Below are 20,588 nucleotides of genomic sequence, written 5' to 3'. Positions count from 1 at the left end.
CAACTTTTTTTTAAAAATAGGATTTCCTGAACTCCGTCCTAAAACAGTATAGTCCTGAAAATGACAAGTTTGATGACTTTGGAAAGGTTCAAACAATGTACAAAACCAGTAAATGGCCATCAGGATGACAAACAGCTTGTAACAGACACACATTTGGTTCAACATTTAAAAAAAATGATTCCTCTAAGAAATGTCCTGGTTTGAATACATTTACGTGCTGTCCACAGCATTTGTGCCATTATAGTGATTACCACAGAAAATACTTTTCTAGGTGGATGAAGTTTTGTTAATGCCAAGAGTGGAGTTTACTCCATGCTTACACGTGACATTTGAAAGTGAATGAGTTTACAGGTTGTACCAGTCACTGAAAGATTGTCAGTAAACGATTTTGTTACTCTAGTCCATGATTCACACAAAACTGATTTTTTCTTTCTGTTTTTAGTGATTTCTATTTTTGATAATTGACAAATGCTGTAGATAGAGCCTGTATTTACATTCCTCTAAACGAGTAAAAATGGATAAAAACCTGTTTTCTCACTCACTTGCACCTCGCATGCTCAGTTCTTTATAATGATTAAAGAATCCTGAAAAAAATATGTATCGTGGTTTCCACAAAATATGAAACAGCACAACTGTTTTCAACATTGATAATACATGTTTTTTGAGCACCAAACCATCATATTAGAATGATTTCTAATGATGCTGAAAATTCAGCTTAAACATCACAGGAATAAACATATTAAAATAGAAAACTGTTAAATTGCAATATTATTTCACAATATTATAGTTTTTACTGTATTTTTGATCAAATAAATGCAGCCTCGGTGAGCATTAGACCGAGCATTAGCATTCTTTCAACCCCCAAATTTTAAATGGTAATATATAATATAAAAACAATGATAAAATCCATAAAACTAAATCTAAATCTAAAAAATAATAAAGATCTTTTGCAAATCACGCATTTCCAAATAACTTTAATGAATGAATTATTAATTAATGTAAAAGAAGATAACCTTAAACTAAAAAAAAAGAAAGGCTGGGTAAGTGAGAGAACAGGTTTTACTGTGGAAATTTAGATTCTTCCCTTTAAAACGGGTTAAAAATATATAAATTCTGGTTTCATACATATACACAATTTCACATGTTGGTGTTAAAACTGGTTCAGGGTTTCAAAGTAAATATAGAATTAGGATTGTTCAGGTTTTGCGATACGGACCAATCACTACAGTCTTTGGCAGTGTAATAACAGCACAAAAACATAGAGACAAAACTCTTTCAATAAATATGACGAATATGTCAGTTCATTAAAAACAAATAATAAAATTCACTTAGTACCAACTAAAACACGAAAGCAGTTATGCAGTAATAAAAAGACTATACAGCAGCAATTAAAGCATGTGAATGAAAGTTATTCTCATTTCTTGCAAACTATCATCATGAGGCTTTCAACTAACAACACTTATATATAAAAAAAAACCCAGAAAAAAAAAAATATATAAACACAGTACAATCTCTTGTGTAGTAACAAGGTGGTGTTTTCAAGCTTCTGTAAACTTCCTAATTTCAGCTCAAAGCTGCCTGGAAGAAAACATCGTTTTGAGGGACATATGACTGATCGAGAACAACTGGAGACAATTAGGGTGGTATAGCGGTACTGTCTAAAGAAATTCAGAGGAGAACTTGCATTGGTACTTCCAGCGGGATCACATGAGATCATTGATTGAAGATGCTTATTCCAACAGCAGAGAGAGAGAGACTCTGCCGTATCAGAAGCTTTTGCACATAATCACACACAGATGTCTGCTTGTAACTTAAACATTTCCTTGCTCATAATTAAAAAGAAGTTCAAAATGTACTTGCTCATGCAAACTGCAAGTCTCAGCAAAGCTGTACGAGCTGCCAATTCGGGCAAATACTGATTATACATCTTAACTAATCAGATATGCAGACCCACATATAAACAATGTTAAACGTAACCAGAGTAAAACAAGCTAATCAAATAAATAGAAATTAGCAAAAAACTTCACAACTATATATGTCCCATTGTCATGATTTCTGCTATTGATACAAGCTGTGATTTACAAATTTAACATTAGTTGGATACAGTGTTTCGGCATTTTGATACATAAAACCTTGAGGTGCAGCATCAATGCTTTTAAGAGTCCAACTAAACCATTTCGCATTATATAGCGTCCAACGACACGCAAACCGAGAAGGCAAAGGTATGCTGAGGGAAAATGTACATCATTCTGTACGGAGATCAGCCTCTCTCAGTCTTACTGAATGAGACTACGACAGGCTGTAACGCCACGCTGCGTTTAGTTCTGCCCGACAACATCTACAAACAACCATACGGACCCCGGTACGAACAGAAAGACACATATTAAGGCCATTTTGTATTAAATGTATTAGGCTAACCTCTTCTAGAGACCAACCACACATCCGGAGTTAAAGTCTGATAATCATCATAACACATAGTAAACATTATCTCTCTCTCTCTTCTTCTGTTTCTGCAACACACACACACACACACACACACACGCACACACACACACATATACTGACACTTCAGATTGCCAAGAGGTTGATCTTTCAACATGTGAGACCCCTATATGTACACACTTGACTTTACAACAAATCTCATTGTTACATTGAATTATAAATCCTGTAAAAATGTCTTAGCAGTAAAAGGAAAATTGCTGTATTTGTAGGCTCGGAAATTGAAGAGGTCCCTAAACCTAATGCTAAGTGTACATTATAAATGGAGGCCTTGGTGTCTGCTTGTTATTGTGTTCATCCCACCACACGCATAGAAACTTTGTCATATTTGAGCACTGATGGCCTGCTGAACGTTATTATGAGGGCAGCACTTGTGTTATGATATATATGATCCCTTTATGTTTGGTGTGTTACTGTTATGGTAAAGAATAAAGAAAAAAGTATATTTAATAACTGATTGGTGTCGTGACGTTGAATTTAGGTCGGCTAAAATGTAATATTGGGTCTGCTTCTAAAAGGACGGTTCAACCTAAACTTCTGTTGTGTTTGAATACATGAGACTTGAGGAACTGAGGGTCAGTCCCTGTCCCATGTGTTCGGATGAAGGTCAACTGCTCTGAGGAGTGATGTGAAGGTTGTGCGCTCATGGAGGCTTTACTCTTCTGAGGTCTTTCGAAGCTGTCTTTCATACAGACTGAGTACATGATGAACAAACTGATACTGCTCCGCTGTCTGGATCATCCCACCTCTAAACACACAACAACAACAATATCAACAACAGCAGGAGACCAACTGTTAATATACGTCATCCACAGAATAGCATCTAGCAGTTAACAAGAGACTATTATGACACCATATCTATGACTTTAGGGTGGCCTGGATACCACTGAGGCCAAAGAGCCAATCTTTATTCTGCTGCTGTCTCAGGACTCAAACTGACACTCATGTTTAATAGAACATACAGTGAATATATTTTACCTGTCCAAGCGTAGCTGGCTAGTGGTCTTCAGGATGTCAACCACCCCTTCATTGCTTAGCTGCTGGCACAAGATGGAGGTAGCAATGAAACAGCCAGTGCGTCCAATCCCTGCACTGAGAGTAGAGAAAATGGTGTTTTAAAAAATGTGTCAGTCACTGAGAGCACAGAGATGACCAGTCAAAAGACAAATGAAATAAAACAGAAACATTTTATGTAAGCTGTGCCATTTCTAACTGGCATAATTCCACTAGAGCCATGAATAACCATAATATTCAGGACATGCACGTAGGTCGGTGTGATAGCCGAAGCAAGCAAATGCCCATCACATATTCACTTCAACTCCAAAAAAATAACTGAGCATCAGAATCAGAATAAGCTTTATTTCCCAAGTGTGCAGCATTTATTAGGATTTGACTGATTAATAGATTAAGTGCTCAAATAGATCATATATACACAAGTCTTTAGAGGGTTTCTTACTTATAGACTAGTCGGTTACAAAACTTCCATTTAAAATTTGTTGATGCACACATACCTAATATATGTATATATATATATATATATATTCTAAATTAAATTATATGTATGTGAGTGTTTGTGTGCGTGTGTTACCTGCAATGGACAATGACAGGGCCACTGTTGGATGGAGCCTGTTTCCTCGCTTCCTCCACTTCCTGAACCAACTCCAGGAGAGGCGGGGCCTTGTCTGGAGTTTTTTGATCTGGCCAGGATGTGTACCAGTACTGTCTGAGAGTGCGCTCCTCACCCTCACTCTACACACACAAACATTCACATTGCACATTTGCAGTTCATTAACACACATGTATACACAAGTGCGTTTCCAGCCTTTTAATCAGTACTGGGGCACAGCCCAATTACAAAACTGTCCCCTTAAGGCCATTTCACACTGCACCGACAGACAGACGCTGACCAACGGCGGCAGTAACCAGATTATAGCACATCACTTCTCAGACATTCTAATGCTGGGTAGTCACTGTTTCAGATTATGCGATTTTTACTCCTAAATTCTTGTTGTGACGCCGTGAAGCATCACAGATGCGGTGTCGGTTGTCGCCTAATATGACACATATACGGGATGAAACGATTGATTATTGCAGCCCAGGAATCACCACGTCAAATGCATTGTGCTGATATTGTGTAGTATAAACCTGGCATAATTCCTATTAAGCATGTTCAATAGGTGAAAACAAGCTCTGACAGACTCTGACAGGGCTAACACCGATCCGACAAAATCTGACAAAGTGTCTGTTGCCGTCTGTCAGTGCGTTGTGAATTGGCCTTTATTTTGATACTCTTTTTTGTTACTGTTTTAGATATATAGAAAATGAACTGTCTTTACCTACAGAGTGTGTTGCTCGTTTACAAGCTGCACATGCAATAAAGAGCTGCTTCATGTGTTGCCCACATAACACAAACACACATTCTTTGATTTATCTCTTTAAGATATCATATATGCAGATTTTGTGATTAAATACATTTCCTTCAATTATGTGAAACACTGCATTGCTAAGAATATTTGTTGCCATGACAGCAATGCCTCCAGAGGAAAAAGCAGAAAACACACCTAGAAGCAGAAAAATATTGCGCTCAACCTGGACTTCTCACTTTCTGTCCCTATTATCTTTCTACTCCACTTGCATGCAAACTTTTAGGAGGTTAGACTTTTCAGTAAATATGGGACTAGTCTTTATTAATTACATTATATTAGTTATATTATAATTGACTTAGATAACTAATTCTTTAAAAAAGTGAGGCTTTTAAACAGTAATTAATCTGAGGTTTTCTCAAGGTTTGTGGGGAATCTACTTGAAAAGAGGATGCAAAATTTGATACAGTAATGTGTCTCATTTTCATGGGTTTTGAAATAATTTAAAGTGCCCCTATTATGCTATTTTAAAGTTTCCTAATTTTGGTCTCCTACAACAGGCTTACATGCATCGAAGGTCAAAAAGCACTTTCATTTTCTCATAATATACATTGCGCATCACCACATTGTTCCATGATTCCATGATGTAAACACTGTAAAGACAATAACAATGACGTAGATTTTACCAAATCAATCTGAGCACAAGTTTGATGATAAAACATTGGAAGAACTTATTCAACCCGAACACTCATCGCAAGGACGACTTGAGCAGGATGTTTCTCAGTGAAACGCTACTCAGTTTGAGGTACATTATGAGATGTTGCAACTGTAATTCCTCACTATCAGCATTAACAAGTGTATGTCCATCAACAAACCCATCTGTGTGTGTATATTTCTAATTTATTGCGGTGCACATGCAGGAACTGTATCAATAACGGTGCATACGTTAGCCAAGCACTAACTTGAATGACTGTAAGATTAAAGTTTGCAAAACAAATCTTGCTCCATCCTTTAACATTACTCAAAGTAGTGAGAACGACAGACAATCTGCACACTGTAAAAAAAGAAAAGTTGACTTAACTTAAAATTATAAGGCAACTTGCTGCACAGATTTTTTGAGTTGACTTCAGTGAACGTGAGTTAGCCAGTTAGCCGGAAACTTACACAATATAAAACACAAAACTACATGTTTTGAACACCCGGTAGAAAATATATACATCAATAATTATTCATACTTACAGGTTGTGATTCTGAGGAGCAAGCTGGTTCAAATAAACTGGGTACTGACCCATATTTCAAGAGCAAGCGTTTTGCGAATCCCGCGTTAAACTCAGATATTTGAGAAGCGGTCGTCAGTAAAATGACGTGTTGTGGGCTGGTCAAGTTGTTCGCGGGCGGACAACGTACAACAAAGGCGGGCATTATGCAGATGTATCTTCTAGTGACGTAGAACCGTAAAGCAGTAGGATTCGAATGAAAAACTACTCGTATTGGCGGTTCAGAGTCGATTCTTTCTTTTGGGAGACAATAACTTTATTTAACTTATTTAACTTTATTCGACTTTACAACTTTTCAGAACAACTGTTTACATTCACAAACAGCTATATTACACAATGCATGAAAACCATAATAGGGGCACTTGTCACCAAACTGCTCAGTAACAGACCAAAACATTACTAAGATATACTTAATACTTCCTGATACTTTCCTATTGTTAACTTTGTTTAGTCGCAATTTGTCTCAAAATGATATCCCTTCAGTTGGTATCAGTGTGCCAGATTTCTTTAATAAAAGTAATACGAATTTTCTCTCAACGTTTTGGTACAAATGTAAATGTTAAGTCAGTTAATACATTAAAAGTCCATCAATCATTAGTTCACTTATAAATAAATATAAATGCAGTCAGTTCTTTTTTACCAAAACACACTCAAACACCAAACAGACCTTCACAGTGAAAATCCTTAGACTGTAGTCATCTGCCTGGATGACCTGTTTGACAGTGATCTCGATACCCTCACAGACGACGCTGTCCTCTGGCCAGTATTCTGTGCATTTCTGTGGGTCACACAGACAAATATGTTTATTTAATTCATATTGAAATCCAGCACAGCTCATTTTAACCCATTCACGATTCCTGATGACTCATTGAAATTCACCTAATTCACTGAAATATTTCTAGGCAAGTAAAGAGTCAACATCACCTGAAACAGGTGCCTTTATTAACTTTTTGACTACTGAAAAATGGCTTAAGCTACAAATTTACAAAGTGAACATTTAGGAATGTGGTTTCATCCCGAGTTATTGCTCAGTATTAAATAGTGACAGCACCAGAGGTTGGACAAGAAGAGCAATTCAGTGTTGATTCAAATTTACAAAACCTTGATAATTAAAGAGGAAATCCATCTGAATAATCTATGATTTTTAACCACTCAGCATGAAAGACTGATTCATCCCAATCATGTGAGCATAGTGTGCATATGGTATATGTGTGGATATAGCCAGACCTCATTTTTTTCTTCAATATTGGTGATCATGACGATAATGGGACAGTGCTCCTGCCAAACCATCCTCCAAAAATCCCCCACTGTGTTTACAGTGGGACCCTGTGTGGCGATGTAAGCCTTTTCTTTCTCACCATAGCCCTAAAACAGCATACGATAAAAACAAAGATGTAAATTCGAACAACTTTAAATGGCTATTTTGAGAAAAAACACACAAAACTTTTAGTAGTTTGTGAATGCGATCCCATAATATATGTCATAAAAAGCTAACCCCATAATTGTCTTTTCTTTAATATAATTTAGGGCTCATATATTTATTAGCTGAAATTTGAGGACAAATGACAGAATGTTACAGAAATGTTGCAAGAATGAAGCAATATTTAGAGACCTTAAAAAATGGAACTTTACACTACAAACTAGTTCACTTTATAAATTTTTTATTAAAACAACTTAAATACTATATCAACCAGCAAAGTAGCATTTACAATTTGATGCTAACACAGACTCACCTTCAAATAATTAGCATTGATGTAGGTGCTGAGAAAATCACCTTCCTCGTTTGCTTTTAAGCAAACTCTGCTATGTGTGTCTGCAATTTAGAGATAAGACCTTACAAATACAAAGGTATGCCAATATCAAGAACAAACCTCATTAGACGTTTCCACATATAACTGTGTACAGAGTGTTATACGCACTTGGTAGTATGGTTTTGTAGCGATTCTTCCTCACCACGCCGGGGAAATTATATTCTTTTGGGTCCACGAAGTTCATGGGTGTCTCCTGTTTCCAGCAGAATCCCAAGATGAGCAGTGACATCACGTTACGATCAATGTTTTGTTGTGTATATGCTTGTTACTGTGAATGATACTCACGTAGAACTCCGCCTGCAGTACAGCGTCGTCCAGTGCGCGCTTGTGCAGCTGCTCGGGGGTGAGCAGGTTGGATGCGTTCTGCAGGTATTCCTGTGTGCCCTGCTCTTTAGGGGACAGCAGTGCTCCATAGGGCTCTGTAGTGCCAGGGGTGCACATGTCCAACGTCAGCGACACGTTAGAACCTCTCCTGTCACAAAATCACAACAGAGTTTGTGCGATGCGATCATTCACATCACAACTGATTTCAGATTTCACGAGTTTTTCAAGTGTTGAAGTGAAAACTATTTTGACTACTTTTCTTTTTATAAGAGTTTGTTTTATGCACTTTATGATATATAATTCTGCATAAATGAAGTGGGAATTCATCTGTTGTTCAAATATTTATTTAAAATTGCCTTTTAAATATTGAACAATTGCTTTTTAATGTTTAATTATGACACAAGTGGTTAGCCTTTCCATCCTCACCACTTCTGCATTTATTCTTTCCTCATTGAAATATTTAGCACACTGTCACATTAAAAACTTACCTAACAAAGCCATCATAGAATATTCTAACAGCAAACAACAACAAATTATTTATGAGACGTACAATACATCAAATGTGAAGCATCCAGAAAAAATAGCCCGTTTTATTACCTTTCCTGCAAGCCAACAGGTTTGACAGTGAGAGTGGCAGGGTCAGCTTCGGTCTTCATGTCCATAAAGCAGTCGAACACAGGCGTCTCCGGAACAGCATCCAGCTCGTAGAAATACTCCTGTTTAGCATCTGTCCATTCTGAATATGTAAAGGAGGGCTGCCTGCTCATGGACTGACGACGGTCGTCAGGGAAGCAAGATGGGTTGCCAGGCACCAGGGTTCTAATGCAGAACAGCGTCTGTTGTGACAGCAAAAGGGGAAAAAAGGAAAGTCCAAGCTTTACACAAAGGAATGAGTGCATGCTAAACAATGTAGGGTTCAAATCAGCTGCTGCAACACAGTTAATCCTGAGCACAAGTTATTGTATAAACAGGTTTGTCAACTAAAACTCTGAGCAGCAAAAGGCAAAAACATATAAAAAATACTCACTCCAGTACCAAGAATGACTACACCTAAGAAGAGTGTGGCTATGAGGGGCAACACGCTCTCCACCCTCCATATCTCCATCTGCAGACAAGTGCATTCATGTCTTTTTGTTATTTTGTCACTTCAAAAAATGAATGACATGCAGCAGTGAATTCCTTTAAAATATTATTCTTTCACATCAATCTTTTTTTATTCAGTCATTTCAGTTCTAGATCCGTCACCTGTTGATCATAGGCATCACTGGTGGAGAGAAGGTACTGAAGGAGATCCAAAACTTTATGTGCCGCTGGAAAAGCCCTGTATCCATTCAGCATGTAAAGGACCCACAAACCCTGAACACATCATCAAAACACATTTATTTTTTACACATGCACACACACAAACCCTTCAAAAGGTAAAAGTAACGAGCCTACATAACTAGGGATGGCAAAGAAAGATATGAGATGTTTTATTTGAATCACAAAATTTGTCTGAAACTGTCATTTGCGTTTCGGTAAGTTTAATGTCAAATGAATAAAAGAATATTGTTTTTTAAATATACGACCGTTTAAAAGTTTGGGGTCTGCAAGATGTTTGAAATGTTTTGAAAGAAGTCTATTATGCTCACCAAGGCTAAAGTAATATTGTGAAATAGTATTATTACATTTTAAAATAACCGTTTTCTATTTGAATATATTTTAAAATGTCATTTATCCCTGTGATGCAAATCTGAATTTTCAGCATCATTACTCCAGTCTCCAGTGTCACATGATCCTTCAGAAATCATTCCAATATACTGATTTGCTTGCTAATATGCTGATGTCAATGTTGAAAACAGTTGTGCTGCTTAATATTTTGTGGAAACTGTGATGCATTTTTCCCGCCAGGATTCTTTGATGAATAAAATCTTTTGTAACATTATACACGTTGTTACTGTCACTTGTTATTCATTTAATGCATCCTTGCTGAATAAAAGTATTAATTTCTTTAAAAAAGTGACCCCAAACTTTTAAATGGTAGTTTATATATATCCGTCTTACACAGCTGTTTGCTGGTTTGTCAGACAGGAAAGCATGTGGTGCAGTTATTGACTACAGGGTCGATCACAGCAGACCCTGGAACAGCCTGTCTTTCTATACTTATGCACAAACACACTCAAACAGAAGGATATTCAAGCACACAGATAGACAGGCACACAACAACAACTGTTTTATAACCGTTTACATGACAAAAGCCTTCATTATAAATTTAAAACACTCCTGGTTTCAAAAATGATTCAGCTACACGACATCATTATCAACTGTTTAATTTTAGCTAAAGCCAAAAAAGCCAGAACAAGGGAATAAATGAAATATTCTCATACATACAGCGATTAAAAATCAATAGACGGTCAATGGTGTGCATACTGCATAAAGTGTGTTATGTGTGTATTAAGGATTTATTTTTTCATTATTTGAGAGCATGTGCATGAACTCACTGTGAGTTGAGACAGTGTGTACAACAGGAGGAAAGCTCCAGCTGTAACACTAGCTTTCAATACCCTTTCCCACAGAGCACCACCGACCCCTGGCAGGGGATCGTGAGTAAGTGAGGTGGCACTCTCCTGCTCTTTGGGTGCGTCCTCTCCAACAGGGGCTTCTGCCATGCTGCTCGCGAAACGTCCTGTCTTTAAACAACTGAAACAGACACAGAGAAAACCATATTTACTAGAGGCAGAATAGAATAAATAGAATCTAATCTAGAGCAAACAGGAGCAAGAATGCAGCTGAATGTAATCAGAGAGTAGTACACTCAGTCTCATAATTCATGGCATTGCTGTGGGAGGAATGACACATTTAGAGGTGGACTATGCAAATGAGACATAACGCTAATGTCATTTACAGTACTGTAGCAATCTTGTCACAAGATCCATAATGATCAGCATTAAGAAAATATTTAAGGTTTGAGGTGCAGTGAGTAATGTTTCTAATTACATTACATTCACCATCAAATTTTTGAGTTTGATTACTGTTAGTCTACTGCTTTATTTTTTATTCATTATATGAGAACCATTGACCAAATAAGGAATCATTTTTTCAAGTTTCAAAGCATGTTAAGGCATGAGCTCAATTCAGCTTATTTAAACTGAAATATTCCCACATCATGTGAGAGTTACTGCCGATAAAAAATGTATCACTTTTTTCTTCTTTTTTTTCATAGGAGAAATGCTTATGACACACTGTTTAATATTTAAACACTTACTGTGCACTGATAGTGACTATCAGTTTTCAAAAGCATTTAAGGTGTACAATATCGCTGATAGAGTTGACATTTCGACTTATACATAAACATAAACAAGCCATATAATTTTGTTAAATCCATGATCCATAAATAAATAAAAAATGGAACCTAGCCACCAATTTATTCCAGTTTTCACTCAAACTGCTTTGCATGAATATTGTATTGGATACTAATTTAAAAATGCTTAACTTGTCAAACAATGTGTAAAATACTAGTTAATTTTGCGTTTGAAATAGCAAATAATCACATAGCCAGTATATATGCATATATATATACACACACACAAGCAAAAGTCAGACAGAGCATGCTGTGTCACCTTTAGTGCAGAGTCAACACTCAGGGCTGGAGTGGATCACTCTGATCAATACTTCAGCTCCACACACACACACACACACACACACACACACACACACACACACACACACACTGAGGTTGCAATACAAGAAAAACAGTCACTTCAGCAACAAATACACCCATCCCCCTTTCTTTCACTCCTTTATCTCCCTCTGCCCATCATCTCATTACTTCTCTTCTCTGCATTTCTCCCTTCTTTTCTTCTTTCCCCTGTTCTCTATTCTTTTCCTCTTTTATCTTTCTTTAATGTTTACCCCTCTCTCTTCATACCTCTGACCCTCACCTTCGAACGGTCTCCTTCTATCCATTTCACCTTTATCCATTTTTACTTCCCCCTTTCTTTTACCTCTCCTCTGTGATGAATATCATTCATTTATTTATCCCTGTACTCTATTCATGCAGCAGCTGGATGCTCTTGAATTATGAGAATGAGCTATAAGAGCAGAGATCGCTGTGTTGAAGGAAACACACACATGCGTGCGTATACACACAACTACACACCCTTCTCAGATTGTCTTTCATCAAACCTAAGCATAATCATCTCAAGCCACATGCTAAATCAGCATTCAATTCCCAGCAACAAACTGTCCGACAGGGAGAGATGGAGAAAGGCATGTATCTGAATTTTTGAAGGATTAAATGGGCCATAAACAAACTATTTAGTTAGTAACTAATATACTATGTTTTTGTCCTTGAACGATTTGACAATATCTGTGTCATTTGTCAATGATAACTACATACATTTCCGACCATTGAAAAGTTTGGGGTTGGTAACATTTTTTAAATGTTTTTGAAAAAAGTCTCTTATGCTCACCAAGACTGTGTTTATTTGATTAAAAATACAATAAAAACAGTAACACCATGAAATATTACAATTTTCAACTGCAATAGAATTTTTTTTATCATTTACAGTTTTCAATTTTATTACATTTTTTTCACCTGTTTTCTATTCTAATATATTTTAAAATGTCATTTATTCCTGTGATGGTGAAGCTAAATTTTCAGCATCATTTCTCCAGTCTTTAGTGTCTCGTGATCCTTTGGAAATCAATCTAATATGATGATTTGGTGCTCAAGAAACAAATTACAGGTTTTTCAACTGCTTACACAAATTTTCAAAACTTTGCCTCTTTTTTTCAAAACTTTGCACACAAATCCAAGAATAAATGCCTCACATCTCTTCGAAATGAAGCACTGCATTAAAAATATCACAAACACATCTCAAAAGCAAACATTTGTCTTACGTTTCAAACACCTTTGCCATAATATTATATTTTGGATATATCATATAGCCTACACACAGTTATTCAAAACCTAAAGCTCTTCTTTCATGAGCTTCTATAATTTCTGTACAAGATTGAAAGTAATTGGCAGAGAGATGTTGAAAAATGCACAGAAAACTATTTTACAGTAAAAAAAAATTACAAAAAAAAAATTACAGTAAGCATTTGTGGTTGTGAATACAGTATTACACTGTCCGAAAAACCTTGACCTTTGGCTGTATGGGTTTGCAGATTTGGCGTGTGGTTCTGGTGTTGAGTGTCAGGTTTCAGAAATTGTGTGACAAGTAAGGATTTTGTGTGTAAGCAGTTGAAAAAAAAACTGTATTATCAATGGTGTATCAATTTTTGTGGAAACAGTGATAAAAAAATCTGGATACTTTGATGAATAGAAAGTTCAAAAGAACAGCATTATTTAATAGAAACATATTATATTGTCATAAATGTCTTTACTGACACACTTATGAGCAATGTAGTGCATCCTTCCTTGCTAAATAAAAGTATTAACTTAATGATCCTACATTTTTGAACGGTAGTGTATATATTTAACTTAATATTGAATTCAAATCGAATTATTGACTCACCTTAATTTCTGTTAAGACTAATAACTTCTATTAAAACTTTTTAATTTTCACAAAATGTAAAACTTTGCAAACTCAAATCCTTTCTCACTGAACTGCATAGCACATATCAATAATGAACTTATTATTGAAATGATTCTTATTATTATGTTGGCTTGAGAGAGCCATGCATGCTAGTGTTGTGTGTATACAAAAAGACTCACAAACACATTGCTTTCATAAACCAAAGCATAATCAAAAATACCCTTCACTCTCAGAGAAAGATCAGACATACTTCATAAAGAAACAATAGAGCACTTACTGTATAAAAAAAGCAAAGTTAGGCTCACATGACAGTGACAAACGCCTCTCTCAGGACCTAAAACAAACTAGGAGTAGTGAGAAGGAAAATGAGAAATAGATATTAGTGAGATCTGAATTAAAAATATCCATTTAAATAGCAGTATTTATATAGCAGTAGATGATCGTTCTTACTCATGCAGCTCTGTACAGGGCGCTACAGATGGCGATACAAGCAGAAGACACTGCGTGCCAAGTCAACCAACAGTATGGAGTCACTGAGCAGTATCGAATAAATAGCCCTCCATGTGTGTCTATCACAGAAAAATGACAGGTGGTCAAAATATAGCAGGAGATATGATTAATCCAAGCAAGATGTCCAGAAATCAAACACAGTGCAGGCGACAGGCTAGACAAAAGGACTAAAAAACAATGAAGAACTTAAGGTCTGTGGGAGACATATCTAAAACCCGAACACACTCTCAGTCTTCTCTACGATCAGTAAACAATAGCTGCAGAGGTCTGGTCTGGTGATGACGTGATCTACATTGGCATGGGGGTAACCATGGAAACAAATACACTCAGCAGCAAACGGTTTATATAGAACCACAATCAACACCCCCCTCCACACACAGACACACAAAGGTACACACACTCTGACACCCACACATACAGACACGCAAAGGGATCATGCAGCAGACAAAATCCATAGTGGAATAAAAGGAGAAACACAGTTCCCATCTGGCATAGACATTTCCTGCCCATTGTGTTCGAAACAAATATGAAATCCATTTCTCTTTCCACAGTTCTAATGAGATGCAAACTCATTATATAGGGCTTTTTAAATAGCCAACCCTAACCAAAACACATACAAACACATATAAACAGCATAAACTAAACATAGACATATTGCACACCTCCGCACTGTACAATGAGGCAGACTTTACATCCTACACACTATTCTGAACTAAATCAAAGTTAATATGTCAGCAATCCTTTTAACAACAACAATGGAGGGTAATAATAACTGTTGGCAATTTAGCATGGCCTTATTTATATTCATTTTGGATACATTAGAAGTCTATATATCCATAAAATAAAAAAATGTAATTCCCCTCAGCAAATAATTAGCTAATGGTAATACTGATTATTTTTTCTATGCTAATAGTTTTAATGAAAGAAAACAGCATGAGAGAGAGAGAGAGAGAGAGAGAGAGAGAGAGAGAGAGAGAGAGAGATTACCTGCTTAATAGCATCCCTACACTATAAGGCCGGTATTTCATTGTGCTTGCTCGTATGAGAGGATTACGCTTTATGCTGGATGAGTTAAATCGGTGTGTTTTTGTTCTGCAGACTGGGCCCAATATTTGTGCTGCACCTTTGGATTTCCATGAATGAAAGCTGTCATGGTTTCCAAAGAACCCACCTCTCCGTCTCACTCTCCATTTCTGAAACGCATAGCTGATGTGATTAACTGGTTGTATACATTTCAGAAATGAACGACAAAGACAGGGCCACAAATCATTTGTGAGAAAGAGCCTGAAATCACGGGCAGGGGATTATTTAGACCAATCTCACTCCCCATGAAATATAGTCTGTCTCACTGGCTTAATGCATTGACTAAAAGCAAACATCCCTTTTTAATACTAATTCCTCCACAAACAGTCATTATATTGATCCAAAGTCTGAATTATTCAAACAAACACTAAAAAAAAAACCAAAAATATATAATAGTCTGACTGCATATAGCCCCCATATCTCCATACACTCATCAGTTATATATATATATGGCAGTCTATCTGGAGAACATCAGTCACACAGCAGAAGGGATGAGATAGTCTACACTTGTTGAATGCCATTTAAGGATCCCAAATGCTTCCTCCCCATCTTCCAACACCCACCAAATGGGCTTTGTAAAATGATCCACTACATCTATAACATACTGATCAAATTAATCAGTTTTTCATCATCATAAACATGAAGACCATTTACTTCAATTTCCTACCAGTCGTTGTGTTCACCAACCAAAGACAACCGAATGTTTAGATTACTTGAGATAGCATGAATGACATATCCCAACGGTGAGCTAGTTTTTTGTTTAAAGAACGAAACAGCCCGTATAAACAGGAGTACATGCACCATACTGAAACGCCTCGCTGACTCGCTCATTGACTCGCTTCGCCTCTTCATTGATACCAACACTGCGTCGAGCGAGCGTCTCAGCATCCTCAAAAACACGACACGCGCTTCCACAGGATGAAATGGACACTGAATAATAATGTAAACCGCGCCGTCTACGGAAAAATACGGATGCGCTCTTACCTCTCAGATGGGTGAAAGCGATGGAAATGAGCGCGGAGATTCGCGCAGCATCATTAATATTCACATCACAGCGCTCGCGGAGACGCGCGCGGAGGAAGAACAGGCAGCGGGAGACGCTGCAGTCGCTGCAGAGCCGAAAAGCGGCCCTCCATATGAGCCCGCCTCTCTCACAATGAGGAGGGTCTGTTTGTGTGTGCGTGCGTACGTGCGTGCGTGAGCGCGCGCGTGTCTTAATATGCTCTGACTCTCTCTTCCGAGTATATTTTTGTTTCGTGAGATCCCTTTTGTACTGTTCAATAGGTGTTGACGTGTGAGGTATTGTCTTTCGCGAGGCGGATGGTGCGATGCTTCGCTTCAGGTGGCAGCTGGAGGTGTAACCTAGGCAACGTATCTCGGGGTAGAATGGGGTGGAGGGATTTAGTGCCCTCTGCTCTCTCCGGTCCCGTGAACACTCACATTAGCAACAGCGTAATTTTCATAACCATCTGGTACTGTTCGGTCATTTTTGACGGAAAATTGTAACTTTTTTTTTTTTTTTTTTTTTGTGAAGAATTTTTTAATTGTACGAAACTTGGTAAAGGTTTTGGCACTTGCAAAGTAAACAAAAAAAATTAATTAAAATAAAACAATAATATTAATGGACACGAATCACGATTCGAAAAAGCCCTGAAAAAAAATACAAATAAATATTCTGTTCGCGGTCAAAAATGACCGCATTGGAAACGAATGGGAAGCGAATTTCATCTAGTGGAAACGTTTGGTACTGCACCCAAACAAAATCTCATTTTTGAGATATCAACCCTAGTGAAAAAAAAGTATACGTTATTGTTCTTGAAATATATTCCCTTTTTCAATAGTGCATTGCAAATATACTAACAAAAATTGTACTATCCTTAAATATATTAAAAGTATATTAGCATCGTGCTTTTACTTATTTTCACAATACAACTTTTAACACACTTTAAAACAATTATTAGTACATTTTTGACCACCACAGGAGCAGCACCAGATAAGCAAATGAAAGCACGTGAAAATGTTCTTTCTTTCTTTCTCTATTACATTACAGTTTTTTTCCAATTGCTAACACACAATTTTGCAAACTAGGCTGGTTTTATCAAAATACTTAACACAATTCACAAAACCACACACCCAAACTGCAAAATACCTAATATATCCTGCAAAATGAAGCACTGAACCCAAAACTACATATAGCATTATCAAAATCAAACTTTTGCACGAAATGGCGCACACTTCATTCATATTACCAGATTTTTGTCTAACCAACTACACACTGTTGGGCATAATGAAAAGCACTCTCATCTTTACTGTAGTATGCTTTGCCATAATGCTAATTCAAACTGTAGAAAATTAATCAGATTGGTCACATGCACAGAAATATTTGCAGACACACACACACAATTTTTTTTTTTTTTTTTTTTTTACCAAACAACTGAGTGCAACATATGCACAGCAGATATATTTACATTGGACTGAAATATGCTCACAAAAAAGTTTGAAGTGTTAACAATTAACCATTGAGGTGTTTGGCCAGGTGGCACATGTATTGGCCAATTAGCTCATGTAGTGTCATTTTGAATGGCAGTGTTTTGAAATGGCAAACATGTGACTTTATGTCAGATTGTTGTGTCTTATGCAGAGAACGTGTTCAGTGCATTTAAAAAGTGCCATTTTGAATTGCAAAAGCAGAAAATGTGTTTAGACTTTTGGAGACTTGAGAAGAGGTTTTGCTCTCTGTGTGTCAGTTTAAATAATTGTGCTGTGCATGTCATTTTAGTGTGTTAGCAATTGGAAAAAACTGTATTCATCATTTTCTATTACTGGAAACCCACAGACTTCATTTTCCATAAGTAACTACTTCCATCTAGTGGTGCTAAACTATAGCCTGCATGCTGCATTAATAACAACGTTAGCAGCGCCACTCGTGGTCATCATACGCAATCGTAGCATGAGTTTTGGGGACCTGGGTAACAATACACTTTTGACACTTTGGTTATGAGACTCTGAAGAACCATGTGCATCTAGTTGTATATAACTAGCTGTCACACTCTAGAAATATTTCTCATGTAAATATTTCTGTGGTTTGTGTGGCATTTCTCTACAGAGGCTGGTGTGGTTGCTGCTGCTGTTATACTGGCATAGCTTTGGCTGTGGGAGGAATGGCACAGGTAGGCTGGCTATGGCTTCTGTTTCTGTGGAAGGGGTGCTATAAGCCTAGATACAGCTGCTATATAGCTGCTGATGCTGCTAAAAAATACTGTCCAAACAGAACCAATTTTATTTCTACACTTATTTCTATGTTCTAAAAAGCTTAAGTTTGACTTCAAACCCTGTAAAACCTGACATATGAAATAATAGATTTTTAATGTAACAGATTGTTTTTTATTTAGAAATATAAAAAAGTTATATATAACTTTATATATATTGCATATATATATATATATATTTAGTTGAGAATCATATTTGAGTAGGCCTTAAGTAAGAAAAAACACTAGATGAAATAGATGAAGATGGATAGATGAAAATTCTATTCATCAATAGATGGAATTCTGATAATTGTTTGTAATGTAAACCAATGAGATCTTTATAACAGAACGGCACACTACTAACACAAATTGCATATAAATATCAGTTGTCACTCTATATCTCCTAATAATGTCAGTAAGATTGAAATGCTTAGTTTTATGATCAAAGATCTGTAGTTTTTATTGTAAGTAGCAAAACATATAATGCAATGCAATACAATGATGATTGAGAGATGTAAGATTTAAACGCTCCTCAAAATCCCGATGTAAGTAAAGTAAACCTAATTTGCTTCAGCTACCCTAGTGAAAAATAAATATACTAAAATGTATTTCAAATACTTTTATTTTATATACTACAAATACATTTACATATTTATGTACTTAATATACATACCCTGCAATAGTACTTTTAGTATACTAAATTGGTATCCTTAAAGTCTGCTAAATTAGAACAACTCATTTTGTACTTAATGCACTTTAGTTATCCAGAAAAAGTGCTGAGCTCCAACTAAAGAAATACTTATATTTGATTGTGCTAAAGTGGAACTAGTGCAAGTTTATAGGTACACTTAAAATCTCTTGCATTTATAGACTGATATTATACAGAGATCATACTATCCTTACTAATTGTGATATTAAACACATTTTAGGCTTAATATTAAGAACTCCAAAATAAAGTTTAATTATAATATTTATATCAGTAAGTCAGTAAATATGTTAATGGATTTGTATGGTTTTTATTATGAAATAAATGTATTTTAAATACATTTTGGTATAGGTTTTTCTCCACTAGGGTACTATACTAACAATATAAAAGTTATTCTTACATTTATAAAAATCGGTAAAGATTTCACAGCAACAAGAAATGTAGAGAAACGTTTTTGGTATTATACTAAAAGGCCTTTTACTTTACAGTTGTGTACTCTTTGCTGAAACTTAAACAAGTGATTCTTTAAATTTGTGACTTGTTGTGGAGGATGGTATTACTTTTATAAATGATCATATTTATTGGCCTACCTGGAGAATTTTTAATTTTTAATTTTTTTTAAAGATGTACATTGAATGAGGAATGCCAGCCATATCTAGGAACCAATATATCAAAACTGAACTGTTTTTGACTTGGACAAACAGTAACCAACAACAACTTAAAACCACTTGACAAAGAAAAAAGAAAGAAAAGAAAAAAACTCCCCATACTAAATGCTCTGGCAACCACCCACAACACCCATTGTGGTGGCAAGTTAACTTTCTCTATTTTAAGAAAATTTAAAACATTACTTTAGACTTGCGAAATTAATTTACAATCATCCATAGACTATTTATACATATGCAAAGTTTTCAGCAAAGGAAATAAAACTGCAGCTTACAGAAGTGTTTAGTGCTATGATCAGTGCAGTCTAAAAAAAAAGAAGCTTCCATTGTGAGTGGGGAGATAAAAGTTTCACTGTTTCATCCACCAGAGATCTCTATGTATGACCACTTCCTGTTTAGTCACTGCATTTGCCCTACTCTTTCTTGCTTTCTGTTACCCATGAGACTGCATAGCACTGAACAGGACTGAGACCCCCCACCCCACCCCCAAAAAAGAAAAACTGTTGCAACACAGAGAACAGTGAAACTTGAAACAGAGAAAACTGCACCCACAAGCATTTACAATACAACACTGTTATGA

The 20,588-nt window shown here is 36.3% G+C and overlaps 1 protein-coding gene across 2 annotated transcripts; it reads right to left on the bottom strand.

Moving 5' to 3' along the window:
* Nucleotides 1–732: 732 nt before the first annotated feature.
* On the bottom strand, nucleotides 733–16,547 carry ptpn5 (protein tyrosine phosphatase non-receptor type 5). Of its 2 annotated transcripts, XM_084404561.1 has the most exons (15): nucleotides 16,374–16,533; nucleotides 14,247–14,365; nucleotides 14,074–14,140; nucleotides 10,755–10,953; nucleotides 9,520–9,630; nucleotides 9,302–9,379; nucleotides 8,872–9,110; nucleotides 8,236–8,422; nucleotides 8,059–8,143; nucleotides 7,873–7,952; nucleotides 7,367–7,504; nucleotides 6,807–6,917; nucleotides 4,088–4,248; nucleotides 3,478–3,591; nucleotides 733–3,247 (listed from the first exon to the last, which is right to left on the bottom strand). In XM_084404561.1, exons 4-15 carry the CDS (start codon nucleotides 10,920–10,922, stop codon nucleotides 3,154–3,156), a joined length of 1,566 nt encoding a protein of 521 aa, XP_084260687.1. In that variant the 5' UTR covers nucleotides 10,923–10,953; nucleotides 14,074–14,140; nucleotides 14,247–14,365; nucleotides 16,374–16,533; the 3' UTR covers nucleotides 733–3,153. The 2 variants fall into 2 exon arrangements, with proteins under 2 accessions (XP_084260687.1, XP_084260688.1); XM_084404562.1 differs by lacking the exons at nucleotides 14,074–14,140; nucleotides 14,247–14,365 and having other exon boundaries at nucleotides 16,374–16,547.
* Nucleotides 16,548–20,588: the final 4,041 nt, after the last annotated feature.

The sequence above is a fragment of the Rutilus rutilus genome (assembly GCF_951802725.1).
Source record: "Rutilus rutilus genome assembly, chromosome: 3".
NCBI lineage: Eukaryota > Metazoa > Chordata > Actinopteri > Cypriniformes > Leuciscidae > Rutilus > Rutilus rutilus.
This window is presented reverse-complemented; position numbering and strand designations above follow the sequence as displayed.